At 52.2% G+C, this 22,448-nt stretch overlaps 2 protein-coding genes across 7 annotated transcripts; one reads left to right on the top strand and one right to left on the bottom strand.

The window, feature by feature from the left end:
* Positions 1–332: 332 nt before the first annotated feature.
* On the bottom strand, positions 333–14,738 carry CES2 (carboxylesterase 2). 6 transcript variants are annotated; one of them, XM_054534904.2, is made up of 12 exons: positions 13,305–14,738; positions 8,061–8,265; positions 6,955–7,096; positions 5,972–6,105; positions 5,632–5,890; positions 5,104–5,202; positions 4,676–4,819; positions 4,474–4,554; positions 4,057–4,201; positions 3,504–3,641; positions 2,918–2,990; positions 336–2,455 (listed from the first exon to the last, which is right to left on the bottom strand). In XM_054534904.2, the coding sequence occupies exons 1-12, from the start codon at positions 13,378–13,380 to the stop codon at positions 2,269–2,271; spliced, it is 1,683 nt and encodes a 560-aa protein (XP_054390879.1). In that variant the 5' UTR covers positions 13,381–14,738; the 3' UTR covers positions 336–2,268. The 6 variants fall into 6 exon arrangements, with proteins under 6 accessions (XP_063573410.1, XP_054390879.1, XP_054390880.1 ...); XM_054534905.2 differs by having other exon boundaries at positions 341–2,455; positions 13,140–14,606; XM_054534907.2 differs by lacking the exon at positions 13,305–14,738 and adding an exon at positions 13,015–13,182 and having other exon boundaries at positions 341–2,455.
* Positions 14,611–16,986, top strand: CIAO2B (cytosolic iron-sulfur assembly component 2B). The gene is made up of 5 exons (XM_054534909.2): positions 14,611–14,816; positions 14,973–15,050; positions 15,295–15,420; positions 16,220–16,265; positions 16,741–16,986. The coding sequence occupies exons 1-5, from the start codon at positions 14,637–14,639 to the stop codon at positions 16,836–16,838; spliced, it is 528 nt and encodes a 175-aa protein (XP_054390884.1). The 5' UTR covers positions 14,611–14,636; the 3' UTR covers positions 16,839–16,986.
* Positions 16,987–22,448: the final 5,462 nt, after the last annotated feature.

Genomic DNA, 22,448 nt, shown 5'->3' with positions numbered 1-22,448 from the left:
TTGTGATCTCAGTTCACTGCAACCTCCGCCTCCTGGGTTCAAGCCATTCTTCTACCTCAGCCTCCTGAGTAGCTGGGATTACAGTCGCCTGCCGCCACGCCTGTCTAATTTTTGTATTTTTAGTAGAGATGGGGTTTCACCATGTTGGCCAGGCTGGTCTTGAACTCCTGACCTCAGGTGATCCCCCCGCCTTGGCCTCCCAAAAGTGCTGGGATTACAGATGTGAGCCACCACAGCTGGTCCAAGGTTGCCATCTATTAACCAGAGAACAAGTCCTTGCCAGACACCAAATCTGCTGGCACCTTGATCCTCGATGTCCAAGCCTCCAGAACTGTAAGCAATACATTTCTGTCATTATAAGGCACCCAGTTTATAATAGCAACCTATAGTATTTTGTTTAAGTTTTATATCAGCATAGGAAACTATTTTTTTGAGACAGGGTCTTGTTGTGTTGCCCAGGCTGGTGTGTAGTGGTGCAATCTCAGCTCACTGCAACTTCTGCCTCCTGCATTCATGTGATACTCGTGTCTCAGCCTCCTGAGTAGCTGATATTCGAGGTGTGCACCACAGAGCCTGGCTAATTTTTGTATTTTTAGTAGAGACAGTGTTTCACCATGTTGGCCAGGCTGGTCTCAAACTCCTGGGGTCAAGTGATCCACCCACCTCGGCCTCCCAAAGTGTTGGGATGATGGGTGTGGGCCACTGCACCCGGTCTAATCGGCAGTATTTTTGCGATAGCAACTGAATGGACTAAGACACTGGGAATTCCGGTAACCAGGTTTCCTATTGGCCACTCACAGATTTTCTTTGTTTTGTTGTTGTTTCTTTGTCTGTTTGTTTGTTTGAGACTGAGTCTTGTTCTGTGGCCCAGGCAGGAGTGCAGTGGCACAATCTCATCTCACTGCAACCTCTGCCTCCCAGGTTCAAGGGATTCTTCTGCCTCAGTCTCCCTAGTAGCTGGGACTACAGGCATGTGCCACTGCGCCAAGCTAATTTTTTGTGCTTTTAGTAGAGACGGGGTTTCATCATGTTAGCCAGGATGGTCTTGATCTCCTGACCTGGTGATCCACCTACGTTGGCCTCCCAAAATGCTGGGATTACAGGCGTGAATCACCGCGCCCGGCCTGGCCACTCACAGATGTAAGAGCATTTGGGGCTTGTGGAAAGGCAGACAGAGGCTTTTTTTAGAATTTATTTTTATTCTTTCAGACCTCTCAGGGATGAACGGACATAGGCTTCTGACACTTAGGTGTGGGCAACATTCTTTGAAGCACCTCCCTCAAAGTGGAAAAGGCCTGGGGGCTCAGAGGAGAGAAGAGAGAAGGCAGGGAGAAGGTGGAGGTGAGGAAGGGAGGAGGGGGCCCAGGGCTCAGTGGGGTGTTGGGGAGGGTGGGATTCCACTGGGGTCTGCCCATCCACAGCTCAGTGGGGGGATCTATCGAGTGTGTCTAACAAGAGAGGACCCGTGGCAGGCTTGGTAACTAACATCATGCAGTAGCTTCTTCTAGTCTCTCTTTTTTTTTTGGAAACGGAGTCTCACTCTTGTTGCCCAGGCTGGAGTGCAGTGGCACAATCTCAGCTCGCTGCAACCTCTGCCTCCCAGGTTCAAGTGATTCTCCTGCCTCAGCCTGCTGAGTAGCTGGGATCACAGGTGGGCACCACCACTGTGCCCGTCTATTTTTGTACTTTTCATAGAGATGGGGTTTCACCATGTTGGCCAGGCTGGTCTCAAACTCCTGTCCTCAGGTGTTCTGCCCACCTTGACCTCCCAAAAGTGCTGGGATTGCGGGCATGAGCCACAGTGCCTGGCCGATTATTCTCTGTTTATTTTTCTCGTGTTTTTTTCCCTTATATTTTGTTTTCTTTGCTTTTTAAAAATCTTTTTTACTCCTCACTAACTTGAAGCTCAAAACTTTCCTATTTAGCTTCTAATCTCAATCACACACTCTCTTTCTCTCTCTCTCTTTTTTTTTTTTTTTTTTTTTTTTTTTGAGAAGGGGTCTCACTGTGTTGCCCTGGCTGGTCTCAAATCTCTGGCCTCAAGCCATCCTCCCATCTCAGCCTTCCCAATAGCTGGGATTACAGGTATGAGCCCTCATGCCTGAGTAAGTTCTTCATAAATGCTTTCTGAATGGATGGATGCAAGAATGAATGAATGGCTAAGTGAATGAAGGAATCAACTTCTTTCTCCTTAGTGGGTGTGTGTGGGCACAGCAGGCTGACCCTCGCCTGTCAGCAAGCCCACCCCCTCCTCCCCGGCACAGGGAGCTACAGCTCTGTGTGTCTCTCTTCAGGCTCCTTGAGCTCCTGGATCTTCTGGGGCAGCACCTTCTTCCAGAACTGGAGCCTGTGGGCCTTCAGAGCCCGGCCCACCGCAGGCTGTAGGTTCAGCTGCAGGTATTGCTCCTCCTGGTCGAACAGCGGCCAGTGTAGCAGACCCTCGCCGTTGGGGTTCCTGTAGACATGCCGTCCCAGCAGGGCGGTATGAGGGTCACTCTGAGCCCCCGGAGCCCAGACCTGAGCACCCTGAGTCTGGTCAGGCAAGGCAGCCAAGCAGGCCAGGTGGGCTTGGGGAATGAGCGGGGAGGCTTCCAGAAACAGGAAACAAACTCCCTCCAGCTAGTGTCAGCACCAGTGGAGGCGGGGCGGCCGGCTCTGTTGTGTCCCTCTCTCTGAGAGGGAGGCCCTGACGGTGGCACAGCACTGGCGCCCACCCTCCAGGTAGACCGGAGAGATGGAGCGTGTCCACTGCCCCACAGCACCCCCACCCTGTCCAAGTGGGTCCCGGAGCTGAGGAAGGGGCTATCATGTGACGAAGGATGCGGGTGTGCTCGTGAGGTCACCCCGACTAGGAGATTGCTGGATAGGCACAAGTCCCCCAACCCAGGGAGGTTGAGGCAGGGGTGTACAGTCTCACCCGTTACGAGCAAAGTTGGCCCAGTACTTCATCATCTTCCTGCTTAGCCGCTCCTCCTCCTCAGTGAATTTAACTGCAGAGAGAACGGGGACATGTGTCTTGGTCAGGATGTCCCACCTCAGCATCCCAGGTGGAGCTTGTCCTTGGCCCATTTGCCCTCTGTCCCCAGTCCCGCTTCTCTGCTTTTTCTCCCACTGCCCTTAGGAGCCAGCCCTCCCCTTTTCCAAACTTTCCCCTTAGTCCAAGCTCTGGCTGACTCCATCCTGGGCTCCTTCCTGGCCCTGAAGGCCCCTTCTTCCTTCTGACACTGGGAGTCATTGAAGAAACAAACATGTCCGTGAAACACCTGCTCTGCACCAGGCCAGACACCCATGGGTGGGGAGAGGCGGAGGGAGCACAGGCCACAGTCTGAAGAGTAGTTAATTCTAATCCTGGCGCAGCCTTTGGAGCTGCAAAACCTTGGACACATGATCTCATCCTCTCTCTGAGCCTCAGTTTCCTTATCTGGGCAGTGAGGACAATCAATCACCCTTCAGGGACCCAGCCAGGGTCCCGGCCCACCTCCGGGGAAAGGAAGAAGACTCACCGTAGTTGCCCCAGAAGAAAGTTCCAAAAACAAAAGGAAGTTCATCACCATGGTCTGCCTTCACGTGCGGCGGCCTGATGTTCTTGAGCCAGCTCGGCTGATGCTGGAACTCGTAGAAGTACACAGGGGCCCGGGAACCTGTGGGATGGACAGCCCATGACACGGTGGCCCCTCCCCTGAAGACTTCTTGCCTCACCTATGGTGATAAGATACCTAGGTCCAAAGCTGGCTGGAATCTGGACAGTGGGGTGTGGAGCCCCAGGCTGGGGAAGGAGCAGAGGAAGAGACTTGGGATAAATCATGGCCTCGGACTTCTTAGCTGTGTCATCTTGGGCAAGTCACTGAAGGTCCCTAACTTCAATTTCCTCATGTGTGAAATGGGGAAATGTCTGTCTCTTGGGCTAGCCATGAGGATTTACTGCAATGATGGACGTCAAGTGTCTCAGGGGCCCAATAAAAATGAGTGGGGACCTGGAAAGCAACAGGTCTCACCTGGAACCCACAGCCCTGAGCTGTACCCTGACAGCCAGGCCTTAGGTCCAAATATACTCACGCTGAAAATGTGCTACTTGGAGTGCAGGGATCACAAACATGGAGTCCGCCATCAACTCCTGGAACTGGGCTTGGAGGGTCTTGGGATCCCCATTGTCCTCAATGTACTCCTCCATCAGCAGGTCACCAAATGTAGGAGGCAACATCTACCCCAGGTGGATCAGGAAAAGGCAGGTTAGACTGAATGCCAGAGGCAGGGAGGAGGTGGCCTCGGGCTTGGGGAGATGGACCATGAGATGCAATAGGAAGGGGGAGCAAAGGCGAGGCTCTGAGGTGACCCCACCCCCAAGCACACACATACCCAGGCCTTTGCTCATGGGGGTCACTACATAGGCAGGGTATCTGGGGGTTGGATTTCCTCTGCCTCAGGACAGGAGAGGAGCCCGTCTCCATTGACGAGGGACCCCAGGAGCCTTACCATTAGCCTTAACATTTCCTGCAGAGCAGCCTGGGAGGCCTCTCTGTGCATTTCCTTCTGGGTGTCATAGATACTTGTGACCTAGGAGGCCAGGAGAGAGTCAGTAGTTGGGGATGGAATAAGCCTGGAGCTCTGAAGCCCTGAACACCCCCCACTACCAGATGGGCTCCCCAGGCACTTGAGGGCTTGGATTTGGCCTCACCTTGGGGATAATCCAGCCGAATTCATCATTGTTGACACCAATGATGCTGGGAACATGTTGAAAGTCGGCAGAGGCCAGCAGCTCCTGGGGGTGCCTGGGCATGAAGATCCCATCCACCACTCCGGGGATCATCATGTCGAAAGGCTGAGGGGAAATGCAAGGTTAGGGAACAAGATCAGGTCCCAGACATCTTCTGATGCCGTCTGAGTACCTTCCACTCCTTCCCGGTTCATCCCCGGATGCTCATATCCACCCCAGGAGGTCAATGCCTGGCTCAGGCATGCAACAACCTTCAGTCCCCACCCAGGGCTATGACACCCAGGCAAGCAGATGAGGTAATGTGCTCAGGGAATATGAGGGGCATGCAGGCCTGCCAGCCCCATGCCTATTGCACCCCTTCCTCTACACCCACATCCCTTTAGACGAACCTTGTTAATTGCAAGAATCTCCTCTTTACTCTTGCCCCGCAGGCAGCCCACCAGGGCCTCAGAGTCAACGTGGTCACAGGCAGACAGATTGGCCACCACCTGCAAAGGGACCAGGCAGGGGCTGGCTCATCCTTCCAGGTAGAGGAGAGGAGTTTGCCCAAGGCCCTGGCCAAGGATAGGGGCACCCCAAATCTCAGAGGGTACTGTGTATGAATTCCTGCAGTTCTGATACTGTTCCAACTCAGAAGTCCCAGACAGAGGGGCCATCCCATCTGCCTAAATGGTTCTCCTCATGATGGGGATCCCTGGGGTGACAACTTTGCACAGAGGTCACAGAACAAACTCGGCCTCTGCAATGGCAGAAGGATGCGCATTCTGACCCTGGAGCCCCCCAGCAATTCCACGGTAGGCAGCAGCTCCTGGATCATGCTCTCCGATGGCCCTTGTCACCCCTGTTTAACAGACAGAGGCTCTGAGGAGTATGAGGGGAGGTAGCAGGCCTAGGCCTCTGCAGCTGAGGGCACTCACCATGGAGATGACATCAGCCGAGCTGGCAATGAGGCCAGGCAGGAGGGCCACGCCACTCTCCATGATGGCCCCATGGAAGAGTCCTTGGGATATAGGGGACAAAACAAGTGAAGATACACTCGTGCCACCTGCAGACTCGCCAAAAATGGTGACACGGTCAGGGTTGCCTCCAAAGTGGGCGATATTCTGCCGGACCCAGCGTAGTGCGGCCACTTGGTCCAGGTAGCCCCAGTTGCCGGTTGCATGTTTGTCTCCAGTGCTGAGAAGTAGCAGAGACAGGGATCACAGGGCTGTCCTGGCCCCACTCAACCCACATTGCTGAGCCCAGCCCTAGTCTCACCTGAAGAAGCCCAGGACACCCAGGCGGTACTGGATGGTGACCACCACCACGTCCTCCAAGGCGGCCAGCATGGAACCATCATACATGGAAGCCATGCCAAAAGCAAGCCCACCACCGTGGATCCACACCATCACCTGGGGAAATCAAGGCAGCTACCACCATGCTCCCACCCAGCCAGAACCCCACCAGGGCCACTACCTAGACCAACCAGTGCTTTGCCTCTGTCTACCTCCCCATTAGAACCCCAGCACAAATTCATTACGTGGGCCACAGACTAGGCACCCAAGATCTATCAGGAAGACCAGGACTCACATCTTTTGGGATCGACCACCTGTATCAAAGCCTGGTTTCATTAGCCCCAGAAAACTCACAAAAGTGAAAAGAAAAGGGTTATCTCCCTGATGGCTCCACATGAACATTAATCAAAAATGTCCTTAGCCTGAACCACAGAGTGAGACCCTGTTTCAACAGAAAATGTTTTAAAAATTAGCCAGGCATAGTGGAATAGGCCAGTAGTCCCAGCCACTCGAGAGGCTCAGATGGGAGGATCATCCAGGAATTCGAGGCTACAGAGAGCTACGTTCATGCCACTGCATTCTAGCCTGGGCAACAGAGCATGATGCCATCTCTAACAAAAAAGTTTTTGTGTGTGCCCATTCTCATAGGCCCAACAGATTATCCATGGCTGGGGTTGTTGGTCACCTTGGGCACTTGAGTGGATCTCCTGGCATGAGTTGGCTGGGTGAGTCCTGGGTCCAGCCCAGAGCCACAGCCTTTGACCTCTGGGAGCAGCCAGAACTCTGTGATCCCACGTCCAGGGGCCAGCTGCCCAGCCTGGGTAAGGAGCATTTCTTGGACCTGGTAGTGAGAAGCTTCTCAGCAGCATCCACTCTGCAGCAGGGCCTGAGCTAATATTGCCTTTCTAGCTTCTTGCAGAAGAACTGTCCTCCAACCTGCAGGGAACTGTGTGTCCAGACACCCACCGGCAGGTTAGAGCCTTCATGGCTATGGGCCGGCGTGTAGATGCTGAGGTACAGGCAGTCCTCGGACATGGAGATGGAAGGGATGGTCACGTTGACTTGGTTCTGAACCTCTGAATCCATTGTGGTGAGGTCCTGCAGACACCTGGTAACCAGGGCAAACAATCAGTCCAGCAGCCAGATCGTGGCCAAAATGAGACCCTCGATTCAGATGTGCTCCCAGCCACCCTCAGCCCCTTCCCACAATACCCTGTTCACACATGATCCCTCTCAAAAATCTCTTCCCACCAAGTTACAGGCCACAGGCTCTGGGGAAGCTGGGATGGAGCTTGGACTTCCAGGGAGGCCTCGAGGTTATTGAGGACCTTGGGTATCATTCCTCCCGACGCTGGAAACCTTGACTCTTAGGGGTTTCTATGAGAACCATTGGCTGCATGTGTTGATATTCACCACTATATCGCTGTACCCCCACAGGCCTGGAACAGGGGAGTAGCCCACATATGTGTGCTACATGAGTGAATGGATGTTAATTTCTCATGAGAAGGGCAGTGGGATGTCCCTCATCCCAAGTCTAAACTCTCAAAAACTCATCATTCCACACGGCCTCCAGTTGGAAAAATATACACGTCTCTTGGCAAATGGCTCCTGGCCCTGTCAGTGGACACAGTGACTATGGAGAGTGCGGGTCCCCAGAAAGCTACCACTACTGTTCTCTTCAGCTATTTGCAACATCTGCCACTAGAGTCAGGGGCTCCTACAAGATTCATAGAGCCAACACGAACCTTTCCCAGGGACACCTGCCACTGGTGGCAGAGAACGCTCGGCATAACCAGAATCTGGGGAGATATGTGTGTCTCTGCCCCTCCCTTCACCACCTGGAGCCAATGTCCTCTGAATGCCAAGCTCTGATCCAGGAGTCTGAGAAGTTATTCTGCCCTCCCAAGCCTCAGCACGCTCATTGGAAAAATGCACGTGGGAATCCACGAAACTCAGAAGGAAAACTGGCTATGGGGGTTTAGATGAAATGACAACTGCAGCCTAGCTGAGCTCAGAGCACCCCAACCCGTGCCCCAGGGCCTGGAATTCCCTGGACCCCTGGGAGAGCTTACACAGCCGGATGGGTGGTTCCATCCCTCACACCACTCCAAGATTCAGGGGGCTCAGGGGGTGCAAATCGCAGCAGACCTAGAGGTGGCTTGGCAAAGGGAATTCCCAGGAAGGTATGGACCCCGGCATCGGCGCCCTTGACATGGACAAGACTGCCCACCACCTGCCCCGTGTGTGTGGTCCGGATGGGACTGGTAGAGTCCTGGCCTGTAGGCAGAGAGATAGACAACATTGTTGGGTTTGACCAATCAGCTGCCCTCCCAGACTGTTGGTATTGCCGCCTCCTTGCCATCGTCAGCTCAGCTCAAGGGACCCTGATCTATAAACACGGGCTTTACAAACTTCCTGCCTGTAACACTCCCTTCCCCCTCTGGCTTCCTGGGCTTGTCTCCATCCCACCAGGCTGAGGCTCCTTGGGGCCGGGCATCATCATTCAGCCCTACGACCTTCAAACAAAGGGTCACATGCCCTTGATGGGACTAGAGTGTCCTTCAACCGTAGGCCAGGTCATGTGACAGTAGGATGATGGTGGGAATTGGGCAGGCAGGTTTCCTGTCCTCAGGGATGTCATGCCCAAGGTGGCAAGAAATGACATAAAGAAAGCATCCTCGAAACCGTGAGTGATGTTGGTGAAAAGAGCTACAAGAGAGAAGTATGGCTGTGGCTGGGACAGAAAAACCACTGCACCTGGCCTGGGGACCCTAGTGGAACTCTGTCTCTGCAACAAAATCAAGAAAATAAATTAGCGGGATGTGGTGGTGCATGCCTGTAGTCCCAGCTATTTAGCAAGCTGAGGTGGAAAGACTGCATGAGCCTGGGAGGTTGAGACTACATTGAACCGTGATCGCGTCACTACACTCCAGCCTGGGTGACAGAGTGAGAACCTGTCTCAAAAAAAAAAAAAAAAAAACGAAAAAAAAAAAAAACACAGCCTACTTGCTGTGGGGATCAGGGAGGGAGCAAGTAATTGAAAATCACCTAAGAGAGAAAGTTAGTCCTCTTAATAGATACAGAATTTCTACAAAGAATATGCCAGCTACACAAAAGGAAAAGCAGCATAGGAATATGTTCAGAATAAGTGATACAAATTCAGTGCCTCTCAAATAAACAAAGAGAGCTTTATCTAATTTATAGTAAGAGAAATGCACATTGAATTCTCACTGTGATGTCAACCACTCATTTTGTGGTATCCCAACAAGCAAGACAATCAGATGTTACATATTTTCTATCAGAAGTATGCAGCACCACAGGTGAAGCAGCCCTCCAAAAAACAAAACAAAATAAAATAAATAAAACCTAAAACCCAAATCTGATTATGCCTCTAGAATATAAATACAAGTTTACAGGGTCGACAGGGGACAGAAGAACAGTTAAGAAGACTCTGCCGGGATGCAATCAGCAAAACCTGAATGGTGGGATCCTCTCCAGAACAAATAAACTGGTTTCTTCAACATGCAACAAAATTTAGAAAGAAAATAAAAGAGAGGCAGAGGGTAAATCTGAAGACTGAAAGAGATTCAAGAAGCACATAAAAATGACAGATAATAATAAGTGTTGGTAAGGATGTGGAAAACTTGGAACTTTCATACATTGCCAGTGGGAAGGTAAAATGGTGCAGCTGCTTTGGAAAACAGTCTGGCAGTTTTTCTGAGATTAAACATAGAGTTGCCATATGACTGAGCAATTCTACTCCTAAGTACAAAACAAGAGAATTGGCCATGCATGGAGGCTTATGCCTATAATCCCAGCACTTTGGGAGGTCAAGGTGGGTGGATCCCCTGAGGTCAGGAGTTCGAAACCAGCCTGGTCAACACGGTGAAACCCTATCTCTACTAAAAATACAAAAAGTACTCACGTGTGGTGGTGTGTGCCTGTAATTAAAGCCGCTTGGGAGGCTGAGGCATGAGGATCCCTTGAACCCTGGAGATGGATGCTGCAGTGAGCCTGGGTGACAGAGTGAGACTCCATCTCAAAAAAAAAAAAAAACTACCAATTTGCAAATTATGAACCTTATTTAATCCTGATTTATTTTTTAAAAACTTGTATTAATACAAGTATCATTTATAAATATTAAAAAACACTTGACTATATATTTGATTAAATTGAGAACAGATTATGTTGTGGAAATACACACATACATATATATGTTCCTTTTCTTTTAGTAGGACATGATGAAAGATTTACAGATGATATCATGTCTGGGATTTGTTTCAAATGATGGTGAAAGAGAGAGGTGGCCATCCAGAAAACACCAGCTTATATTCAACCTGAGAAAGCTAATTTAAAACAGAAACAAGATCTTCGTCATTGCTGAAGGTGGACAATGGGTACACTGGATTTGTTATACTACTCTTTCTACCTCAGACTTGGCTCATCCTTTGGTGCTATGCAGCCCTCGAGCAGCCTTGACCCTCTCTGTGCCTCAGGGAGGTTCACCTGCTGTTGTTATTGCCACTAGCTCCCACCTGCTTGGCATCTTCCCTTTTGGAATCTCAGGTTCTGCCTTCTGTAAGATCTGAGCCCAGTTCCATAATAAAAAGTCAAAAAACAGGCCAGTCATGGTGGCGGACGTCTGTAATCCCAGCACTTTGGGAGGCCGAGGCGGGTGGATCACTTGAGGTTAGGAGTTCGAGACTAGCCTGGCCGACATGGTGAAACCCCATCTCTACCAAAAGATACAAAAATTAGCTGGGCATGGTGGCCCGTGCCTGTAGACCCAGGTATTCGGGAGGCTGAGGCATGAGAATCGCTTGAACCGGGGAAGCAGAGGTTGCAGTAACTCGAGATGGCACCACTGCACTCCAGCGTGGGTGACAAAGTGAGACTCTGTCTCAAGAAAAAAAAAAAAAGTCAAAAAGCGAAAACGGCCTTAGGGAGCTAATGCCACCCTACACCTGTCAGTTCAACATGGATCAATATGTTTGATGCCACCCGGTGTGGGTGAGGCCAGGGTCAGTAGACATTTACAGACACCAGAGAGGACATTTTAACAATGTCTCCAAGTCAAAAGACCCATTCCTCTCCCGAGTAACACGCTCCTACACACGATTCCTTGCTGGAGGGGATGTCTATCCAGGTAATTCTCTGTGGCCACTGGCCACTGATGCCTGATGTTTGTTACAGCAAAGGACATCACCTGCTGAGATGTCCCTGGTTAGAGATCTGTTACATCAACTCATGTAATAAAGAGATTCATTACTTGCTTCATCCTTGAGAGAAGCCCTTCCACTAATCAGTATGAAGAAGCTCTACCATGTAGGGGTGTGTGGAGGCCACCCCTCGTGTTAGAAAGTGGAAAAGCCTGGCCCCAGAAAGTGGGTGAGTTTATGACCGTTTGGATGAAAATCAAGGACAAGTGCACACATCTATTCTTGTGTAAACTGCTGGGCACTGTGTGTACTGCAGTGTCAACAAGCAGTTTCCAGTGTGGGCCATGGGGACTTTGATGGCCACTGAGAAGCCAGGACTGGTTGGGTAAAAAGAGTATGGCACACATCACCTGTACCCTCCTATGGCTTGCCAATTATTTTTTCTGATTGTGGGTCCAACCCAAAATGTGTGTATATATATATGTATATATATATGTGTATATATATGTATATATGTATATATGTATATGTGTGTATATATGTATATATGTATATGTGTGTATATATGTATATATGTATACATGTATGTATATATGTATGTATATATGTGTATATATATGTGTATATATATGTGTGTGTGTGTATATATATATATATGTATATATATATATATTTGTCAGACAAGGTCTCTATCTGTTGCCCAGGTTGGAGGGCAGTAGTGTGATTACAGCTCTCCACCTCCTGGGCTTGAGATCCTCCCACCTCAGCCTCCTGAGTGGCTAGGAGTACAGCTGTCTGCCACCATGCCTGATTTTTTTTTTTTTTTTTTTTTTTTTTTTGGTAGAAACCAGTCTTGTTGCCCAATCTGGTCTCTAACTCCTAGCCTCAAGCGATCCTCCTATCTCTGCCTCTCAAAGTGCTGGGATAACAGGTGTGAGCCACTGTGCCTGGCCCAAAGTATTCTAAAAGGTAGCCATCTGTGAGGCCAGGCAGATCTTCCTGCTGGGCTCCTGGTGAACTCTAGAACGTGGTCAAGGGCAGGCACGGGAGGAAGCCCTGCAGGAGTACACCATGGGGCGGGGGGAGTATGGACTCCACCTGGGCAGATTAAATTAGGAAAGGGTCGGGAGAGGCAGTCAGATCATACACTTAGGAGAGTTTTAGGTGAGAGGACAAAAGCCCAGAACACTCCGGAGCTTCTGATAAGGGCCTGGAGAAGCCTGGCAGTCACACAGAGCCTTCACCTTTGCCCTGGAAGCTAAGCTGTGCCCTTCCCCAGGCTGAGATAAATGGTGTCAGGGACACCACGAGCTTTTTGGCTTTTTTTTTTTTTTTTTTTGAGACAGATTTTTGCTTTTTCACCCAGGCTGGAGTGCAATAGTGCAATGAAGGCTCACTGCAGCCTCAACCTCCCCTGCTAAAGTGATCCTCCCACCTCAGCCTCCCAAGTAGCTGGGACTACAGGTCACAGGCACCACAGCCTACTAATTTCTTCTAATTTTTTGTACACACCGAGCGAGTCTCACTATGTTGCCCAGGCTGGCCTCCAAATCCTGGGCTCAAGTGATTCTCCTCCTCGGCCTTCCAATGTGCTGGGATTACAGGCGTAAGCCAACCGCACCCAACCACTTCAGCATCTTAGATCTGTTTTCGGATTTGGGGCCTGGAGGCTTCTGTTCCCCAAGGACCACTAACCTTTTCTGAGGCCCCTTTGGAGGGGTCAGAGCGCCCCCCTGGCCAATGACGCCACATACTCACAGCCAGATGCTGCGAGAAGCTGTTATTGTTATTACCGCCCAGCAGCACTGGCTACAGCCCCAATCATAAGAGGGAAATGGACTGAATCCCCGCACCCCCAATCCCTCACCCACTCCGGCCCAAGGCTGCCGACCCGGCCTGGCATGTCCCGGCGCTCCTGGGGCCCCTGTACTCCGCTGGCTCCTCGCCGTGGTGTCCCGCAGCCCGACCCTTTCTGCGCTTCTAGGAGCCCACCTTGGGCGGCGGGGAGGCGTCGCGTGGGGCTCACGAGTTCCACGCTGTCATCTCCACCAGCTCCTACCTCTCAGGCACCTTCCCTCCCCGCACTGTCAGGTTCTGCCTCCGCAGCATTTGGCAGATCTGAGCCCAGTCTCTGTCGCCCCTCCGCGGGAGCCTCACCCTGGCCGTAGACTAGAAGCAGCAGGAGCCCACAGGCCACCGCGCTCAGCCTCGCGCGAAGTCGGTGCAGCCTCATGGTCGGCTCGCTGGTCTCGGTTCTCTGCCGGCGGTCACGCTGCTATTCACCCAGAGGCTGCCCCAGGTCGTTCCAGCTGTGGATCAGTGCCTCGCCCAGCCTCGGAGTTTGGACTGGGCAGGGAGTGGGCGGGGTGCGCTGGCTTGGGCCAAGGAAAGGTGGGTCTGGTAGGAGAGCAGGACAGCAGGACTGAGCAGTCATAGGTGGGTGGGGATCTAGTGGCAGGCAGGCCCGGGCACGGCCACTTCCCTTCTGCCCAGGCCCCTTTGGCATCCTGGGAAGGGGCTGCGCGGCTTCTGTAGTCCCTCCGCGATCCAGAGAATCCTCTCCTCAAACCGGTCCTTGTCCACAGGCCCGATGAGCGTGCTGGGGGATCTTAGGAGGGAGCAATAAACTAGAACTGGAGACCCAAGGAGGGCTTCTCTGAGGAGGTGCACGTTCAGGATCCCCACAGGTGGAGAAATGGGAAAGAACTTGATCGGGGTGAAGGAACGGCTTGAGCAAAGGCAGGGAGGCGTGATGGCGCCCTTCATTCTGGAAGCTCCTCCTTGCTTTCAGGACTCAGTTTCCTGGGTTCCCCTTCACGGCCCCTCATCCCTTTACAGTCCAGGGTCTGAGGGTCTCCGCGGTCCCTTCCCTACTCAGTCACGCCCTTCTTTTGAAACGTACACGTGACCGCGGCACTTCTTAAGGAGCGCCCCCCTTTGCCTTGGTGGCTTTCAGTTTCCTCACCTCCCGCGGAGACCACGGCCATGGTCATTTATCCACTTGACAAACATTTCACGAGCGCCTGCCGGTCCGAGCGATGGGGACGCCGTACTCCCGGGGCTATGGTGCAGCAGGGGAGGCAGGCGCGTCACCGGGAGGTCCCGAGACACTAGGAGACCTGCCAGGCCAGAGGCGACCAACCGCCCTGGATACGGGAGCTCCCGGCCAGCCTGACTTTCAGGAGGAAGCGGTGTGGGGATCACCTCCGACCGCCTTTGGTGCCCCCTAAGACCTGGCTCTGGCCTCTACGTTTCAGCCCGCTACTGGCTCGCACGACCCAGCGCCGCCAGGGTCCCTTCTCAGCGTCTTTGCTCCAGCGACCATCATGTTCCCGTGTCCCAGCAGCCAGCGCCGTGGTCACCGCTTCTCTCACACCTCAGGCGGAGAACCCACAACGCGGCGTGACCCTCGCGCGACCCCGTCGCCACACCACGCCCCCTTCCCGTTCTCCGGAAGTGCGCGGGTAGGAGCGGAAGCGCACGCCTGCTATGATCTGCGGTGGTGGTTCCGCGATGGTAGGCGGCGGCGTGGTCGGCGGCGGGGTCGGCGGCGGCCTCCTGGAGAATGCCAACCCCCTCATCTACCAGCGCTCTGGGGAGCGGCCCGTGACGGCGGGCGAGGAGGACGAGCAGGTTCCCGACAGCATCGACGCACGCGAGATCTTCGATATCCGCCGCTGCTGGGCGCGGGCGGGTTCCGGGGGCTTGCGGTGGGGGGAGCAGTGTTGTAGAGCAGCTGGTGGAGCCGCATTCCAGCAGGGCGTTCCTGACACAGGATTCTGAGTGGGCAAGGGCGCAGTGTCCCTTTTCCTTCACTTCCCACATCTGATTCGCTCCATCAATGACCCGGAGCATCCACTGACGCTAGAGGAGTTGAACGTAGTAGAGCAGGTGCGGGTTCAGGTGAGTCACTTCCGAGGGGAGCGAGTTGTTCCAGAGAGTCAGAAAGGTTTCTGTGCACCAGGAGCTGGTGTGCTCTACGCTCACGAACACCGAAGGGTATCTTTGGGAAGGGAGATTGTGCCTATTTTATGGGTGTTGAAACTGAGGCCCATAGAAGTTGGATGATTTGCCCAAAGCAACAAACTAAGAAGAGGGGCCTTGGGCTGAGGGTGGTTGACTCTTGACATCTCCCCTCCACAACCAGGTTAGCGACCCCGAGAGTACAGTGGCTGTGGCCTTCACACCAACCATTCCGCACTGCAGCATGGCCACCCTTATTGGCCTGTCCATCAAGGTCAAGCTTCTGCGCTCCCTTCCTCAGCGTTTCAAGGTCAGTTGGAGCTGAGCCCCGGGAGTGGGACCAGGCATTGAGGGTCTACTGCTGAGGATGGGGACTAGGAGAGCATGAACATGGAGAGGACATCAGAGTGGGGCCTGGAAGGATCCCCATTAGCAGAGAGGAAACTGGGAGGAAGCTTTCCAACTCGATGTGACAAGAATAAAGATCTGAGCTGGAAAGTGGAGAAAAGTATTGAAGAGTGTGGCAGGAAGGGCAGCAGGGAGCGGCAGATGGGTTTGGACCGGGGTGGGGCACAGGCAGGCCTTTAAATCAGCAGTAGTGGGCCAGTTCTTTGGATAGAATTGGAATAGCTAGGGCCGGGCGCGGTGGCTCACGCCTGTAATCCCAGCACTTTGGGAGGCTGAGGTGGGTGGATCACCTGAGGTTAGGAGTTGGAGACCAGCCTAGCCAACATGGTGAAACCTCATCTCTACTAAAAATACAAAAATTAGCGGGACGTGGTGGCGTGTGCCTGTGGTCCCAGCTACACGGGTGGCTGAGGAAGGAGAATCAAATTGAACCTGGGAGACAGAGGTTGCAGTGAGCCAAGATCGCACTACTGCACTCCAGCCTGGGCAACAGAGCAAGACTCAGTCTCGGAAAAAAAAAGAAAAAAGAAAAAAGAATTGGAATGCTTGTGGATGGGTTTGGGGTGTAACGGAAGGGCCAGAGTCCAAAGGCATGATTAGGAGGAAGGATCAGCTGGAGATGGTGCCTGAGGGTCTGGGGGCTGCAGGGAAAAGTGTGGGTCGGTGGGTGGGTGTTCAGGCCCTGGTTATCTCCCTCCCAGATGGACGTGCACATTACTCCGGGGACCCATGCCTCAGAGCATGCAGGTAAGTGTGGACTGGTGGTGAGGGTGTTGGCCCGGGCACCCCCTAAGCAGTCTGAGACTTCCCCCTTGCACAGGAGTCTATGGGCAAGATGGGATGGGTAACTGCATGAGTGAAATTGCCAGACTCCTCAGTGTAGGTTATAGCCTAGACCAAAGCTGGCCTGACAAGACTCTCCTGTGCTTACCATGTCCTCTTCTCCCAAATCCCCTCTCACCAAATATACAGGACCAGAGTGTGTCAGGCTTCAGCAGCGCAGGAGGTAGCCGGGGGGAGGGATCCTAAGAAGGCAGATTAGGTGGGCTCAGGTGGTTGAAGTAGCCTTATCAAGATGTGTGGTCCTGGGAAGGAGGTGACAGGAGGGCTCTGTTGCCGCGGGGGACAGATCCTATACAGAGGTTCAGAGGTAGGGCTGGCTAGCACTCTGGCCAGAGCCTAGCTTTGACTCTGCCTTCTCCATACCCTCCTTCCAACCTAGTGAACAAGCAACTTGCAGATAAGGAGCGGGTGGCAGCTGCCCTGGAGAACACCCACCTCCTGGAGGTTGTGAATCAGTGCCTGTCAGCCCGCTCCTGAGCCTGGCCTTTGGCCCCTCAGCCTGCATACTGGTATCCTGGTCCCAGCTCCTGCCAGGGCTCTTACCCTTGTTTTCTTGAACCACTCACAATGAGAAACTAACATTTTGCTTTTTGTAATAAAGTTAATTTATATTCAGTTCCCAGCATGCCTTGGTGTCTTTCATCTTGGTGGAGTCATTTGGAGTTTGAGGGGGGATGGTGGTAGTCAGTGCCTCTGAAGGGTGGTGTACTTGCAACTTTTCGTAAAATAAAATCAAAATGGAAAGAGTAGTGTACGAATGTGCCTGTATGCCCACCACCACCATTAGAGTCAACAGTCGTTGACATATTGCAACACTGGCCTTATTTATGTGTGCATATATAAATATCAGTAAGGAAGCTGCAGAGACTTGACTCTTCACTTTGAAGTACTGCAGCTCCTTTAGTCAATATAAGCCTGTATAGCCACAATACTTTTATCTGATCAGAAAATGAACAGTTCCTCAACACCATTTAATACCCAGGCATATCTGGATTTCCCTAATGTGTCATTCATAGTTGTTTTTGTTTTGTGTTTGAGACAAGGTCTTACCCTGTTGCCCAGGCCCAGGTGCAGTGGCAAGATTGTAGCTCACTGCAGCCTCCAACTCCTGGGTTCAAGCAGTCCTCCAGCCTTGGCCTCCCAAGTAGCTTGGATTACAGGCATACACCACCATTCCTGGCCAAATTTTTTTTTCTTTGATGGGACAGAGTCTTGCTCTGTTGCCCATGCTGGAATACAGCGGCACAATTATACCTTTCGCAGCCTTGACCTCCTGGGCTCAAGCGATCCTCCCACTTCAGCCTCCCGAATAGCTGGGACTGCAGGCATGCACCACTGTGCCTGGCTAATTTTTAATTTTCTTGTAGAGACAGGGTCTCCTAGGTTGCCCAGGCCGGTCTCTAGCTCCTGGGCTTAAGTGATCCTCCTGCCTCATCCTCCCAAAATGTTGGGATTACAGGTATGAGCCACCCTAACCAGCCCAATTAAAAAATATATATATATTTATTTATTTATTTATTTTTGGGTAGAGATGAGGCCTTGCTGTGTTGCCCAGCCTGGTCTCAAATTCTTGTCCTCAAGCAATTCTCTCACCTGGTCTGCCAAAGCACTGGGATTACAGGCTTGAGTATCACACCTAGCTGTTTTTCAGTTTTTTTTAATTCAAAAAAACATTTTGTTAAGAGGTAAGTGTATTGCTCTGCCACCCAGGCTGGAGTGCAGTGATATGATCAGAGCTCACTGTAGCCTCAACCTCCTAAGCCCAAGTGATCCTCTTGCCTCAGTCTCCCAAGTAGCTGGGACTACAGGTGTGTGCTACCATGCCAGGCTAATTTTTTAATTTTTTGTAGAGACTGGGTCTCCCTGTGTTGCCTAAGCTGGTGTCAAACTCCCAGGCTCAAGCCTCACAGAGTGCTGGGATTACAGGTGTGAACACCACGCCCGGCCCTTTGTCTTTTTTCACAGTGACTTTTTGGAAAAGTTCAGAGAAGTCCCAGTCCTGCAGTCTGATTTGTTCCTGATAGGTGTTGCCTGTAACTGGAAATTGGTCTAAAGGCCTCAATGAGTCCAGGTTTGAGCTTTTTGATGAAAACCCTGCCCAGGAGTGGCATATATATTTTATAAACCCACTAGTAGGTGTGTGATGCCAGCTTTTCCTGCTGTTAGTGATGGCTGTCTGGTCCCTGGTAAGGGCAGTGACATCAGACTTCTCTGTTGAAGGGAACCTGAGGCACCCTCTCAATCAGCCCTCCCAAAGGCGTGTGTCACCCGCAGTGTTGAGTAAGAGGGAAGCTCAGCACCGTGAAGTGATGTGCTCGGGTCTAAGTCCTCTGCCTCCCCTTGGCCCTGTGCCCAGATTGCATTTGGTCACCTGGACAGACTGTAGGGCTTAGCCGGTTAGGATCGCTTTCCCAGGGGGAACATCCTTCCTGCCTTAGTCTCATTCTGTGAGGATAAATGGCAATATTGAGAAGCAGTGCCCAACCCCACCTCATCCCTACTGAGGCCCGAATGTGACTGTGGGCAGAGAAGCCTCAGTAGGGATCCTGGCCATTTTGCACATCTGTTCTTGAGGGCCTGCTGACAGCATTGAGCCTATCCTAAGAGTGGAATTCAGCCGAGGGCTTTACACTTACTATCTAGTCAGTTCTCCATCCAGCCCTATGCGGCAATTGCTATCCTCTCTCTCTTTTTTTTTTTTTTTTTTTTTTTTTTTTGAGACACAGGACCTCGCTATGTTGCCCAGGCTGGAGTACGGTGACTATCCATAAGTATGATTATAGCACACTACAGCCTTGAATGCCTGGGTTCCAGGGATTCTCTTGCCTCAGCCTCCTGAATACTTGGGACTACAGGCGTGTGCCATCACACCTAGCTTGCTATTCTTTATCCCCAGTTTTTGGACAGGAAATAGGCTTCTAGAATAAATGTAGTCAGACCTCCATTATGCATGGGTTCTACATCTACGGGTACAACCCACTGTGGATCGAAAATGTAATTAGGCCTAGGATGACTGTGTCTGTACTGGACATGTACAAACTTTTTTTCTTGTTGTTATTCCCTAAACAATGCAGTCTAACAACAACTTACATAGCATTTACATTGTATTAGGTATTACAGTAGTAATCCGGAGATGACTTAAAATATATGGAAGAATGTGCAGAGGTTAAATGCAGATACTGTGCCATTTTATATAAGAGACTTGATCTCAGCCACTGAAGTTGAGTTTAAAAAATAAAGTAAAAAAAATATGTAAAGGAGTTAAGTATTCATGGATTTTGGGATTCATGGGGATCCTGGAACCAATCCCCTGTGGATACCAAGGGACAACTCTAATTTACTTCTCAAGATGTCTAGCTGGGCACGGTGGCTCACACTTGTAATCCCAGCATTTTGGGAGGCTGATGTGAGAGGATCGCCTGAGCCCAGCAGTTTGAGGCAAGCCTGGGCAACATAGCAAGATCCTGTCTCTAAAATAAAATTTTTGTGTGTAATTAGTGGGGCATGGTGGTGCGTGCCTGTGGTTCCAGCTACTCGGGAGGCGGAGGTGGGAGGATCGCTTGAGCCCAGGAGGTTGAGGCTGCAGTGAGCTATGATTGTGGCACTGCACTCCATCCTGGGTGACAGAGCAAGACCCTGTCTCAAAAAAAAAAGACAGCTAGGGAGTAAAGGAGGCCCTGAGCAGCTTGATAGGTGCTGTGCAGCTGGCAGGGGGCGCCATTGCCTACAGAAGGGGCTAAGCCCATCCTGAACCCCAACTCCTATTGCCCCGACTCAGCTCACTCTTAGGAGGGAGTGGCCTCGCCACCTAATGACCAAGAGGAGGTGCTGGATCTGGCTACCTAAGATCAGAGAGGTGAAGCCATCAGCCCCTGTTGCCCAGAGCTGCTTCATCTGTGATAGGGGGATAGTCACGGCAACCACTCGGGACTGCTCTTGGGAGATTTAAGTGGGTCTAGGCCTAGCTCTGATGATCTAGGCACTGTATCCCACACAGATGAGGAAGCTGAGGGCTCCAGAGAGGCAGGGTGAGCAGCTGAGCCCCAGGGAGCCTTCCCGAGCTGAAGGCCTCACACCCTGCGACGTGTGTACCTTCTGCCTGACAGTCCTTGTCTGAGGTGGCCATGGTGTCTGTGTTGAGCTGAGGACGAAGGGAGTCATGGGGGCAGCAGGTGTGGTTGAGTCATTTGGCTGGCCTTCCTGGCAGCCAGTCCATGGTGGGTGAGGGACACCAAACTGCTCATGCCACAGCTGACATATCAGATAGTTCTCTTGTCACTCTTGACTCATCAGTGCCTGGCCCCTGGCTGCCTGCAGGGCCACCATCTGTGCATCCTGGGCCAGTGCCCAGGGAACTTTCTGGAACCCCAGATGCTATCTGAGGACACAGGGGTACAGGGGGGTGGTGAAGTTTGAGGTTCCTGAAACCCTCTACCAGGTATGTCTGGCTCTGCTGTTTCTGGCCTGTGACCCCTCAGGCCTTGGTTACCATGTCTACAAAATGGGAACAACAAATCATAGCTGAGTTTGACCCAGGGATTAGATGACATGTATGAACATGCCCAGCCACGTCTATTTTTGCTTATCATCCTGCCCCCAGCACAAGGGCCTGGCACACAGTAGGTATTTAGTACAGGACCGCGGAATGAATGAATGCATTGGGCCTTAGAACACAGCAGAGGTCCTGGGGCCTCAAGGCTGTGGTGTGAGGAGGGGGTGGGGACACTGAAGCCCAGCCCAGTTCCCTCTGCAACATCTTGTCACCTGAGGGAGGGGGAAGAGTGTGGGGACCTACAGAGAGGAGACATGGGTATGGGGCTAGGGGAGAGGTATCTGCATTGTTCCTGAGACCTCTGCCCCACTCCTGGACAGACCACCGTCCTGGAGAGAGTGGAGCAGAAACAGAAGAGGGACCACAAATTCACCTAACCTGCCCCATCCAACCAAGGATGATGATGATAAACATGCTCTTAGTGAGATATTACTGTGTGCCCGACTTGAACCAACTACTGTGCCTCTGCATTTCATGTTTGTTTTGTTTCATAAATAACCGTCAGGAAGAGATGATCCCTGTTCTACACTGGAGAAACTGAGGCTCAGCCTAGATAAATGGACACAAGTGAAACAGCTAGCAAGGAGCACAGCTGGGATCTGAAGCCTGGGCGGACCTAGGAGTGGTTCTAGCCTAGTTTATTCCTCCTGGGCAGCCATGCTCAGCCCAGAGAGCTGGGAGGACCAGGTGGTGGGAGTGGGGGTGTCTCAAGGTTGTGTCCTGGTGTTAATCCCTGGGGCCCCTGGCCATATCTAGCTTGTGGTGAGTGTCTCTGGCCTGTTGGAGCAGCCACTGGAATGCCTGGGGCTTGAGTGGCCCTTTGTGGATGCAGTTCCCTTGGCAATGAAGAAACACTGCTGAGGTCAAGAGCTCAGATTGCCAGAGGGGAAACCCAGCCCTCCTTCTTTGCATGGCCCCCTGCTGGGAAGGGCCACAGCTACCCACAGCTACCACAGCTACCACAGCTACCCACAGCTACCCCCCACCCTCGCCCTCTGCCAGACACCCAGGGGCACAGTCGTGGAGTTGGAGGGGGCACAGGCAGCCCAGCCAGGATTCCTCATGGGAAGTGTGTACTGGCTCTTTAGACTTGTGTGCTAACGGGAGGCTCTGCCCATAACTCCCTCTTCCCACTGGAGTTCGTTCAGGAAGCCAGAACCAGCATGGGGATGCTCAGGCCTCCAAGATCCCCTAGGACCATGGGCAGGCCACCCCTCAGCCCAGCTTTTGCCTACTTTGAAGACCTCAAGGACAAGAGGGCCCTAATCTTAGCGAGCCAGGCCCTCCTCAATCCAAGGCCTTCTTAGGCGTTGCCAAGGAAACTGATGCAGCAGCCAAAGAGCCTGGCCCAGGTCTCCATGACAACCTACCACAGCCCACCAGGGTCCATCCATCTGTGATGTCACCTGAGCCCCAAATGGATGCCCTCCCACCCCCACCACACTTGTCACAATCAGATGTCACAGTCTGATAGCAGGTCCCTATTACAAAATACCTCACAGCCTGACCTGCAACCCTCACACCCCTGAGAGATA

Source organism: Pongo abelii, chromosome 18 (genome assembly GCF_028885655.2).
Source record: "Pongo abelii isolate AG06213 chromosome 18, NHGRI_mPonAbe1-v2.0_pri, whole genome shotgun sequence".
In the NCBI taxonomy this organism is placed as follows: Eukaryota; Metazoa; Chordata; class Mammalia; order Primates; family Hominidae; genus Pongo; species Pongo abelii.
Note: the sequence above shows the minus strand (reverse complement) of the source record. Positions and strands in the feature narration are given on the sequence as shown.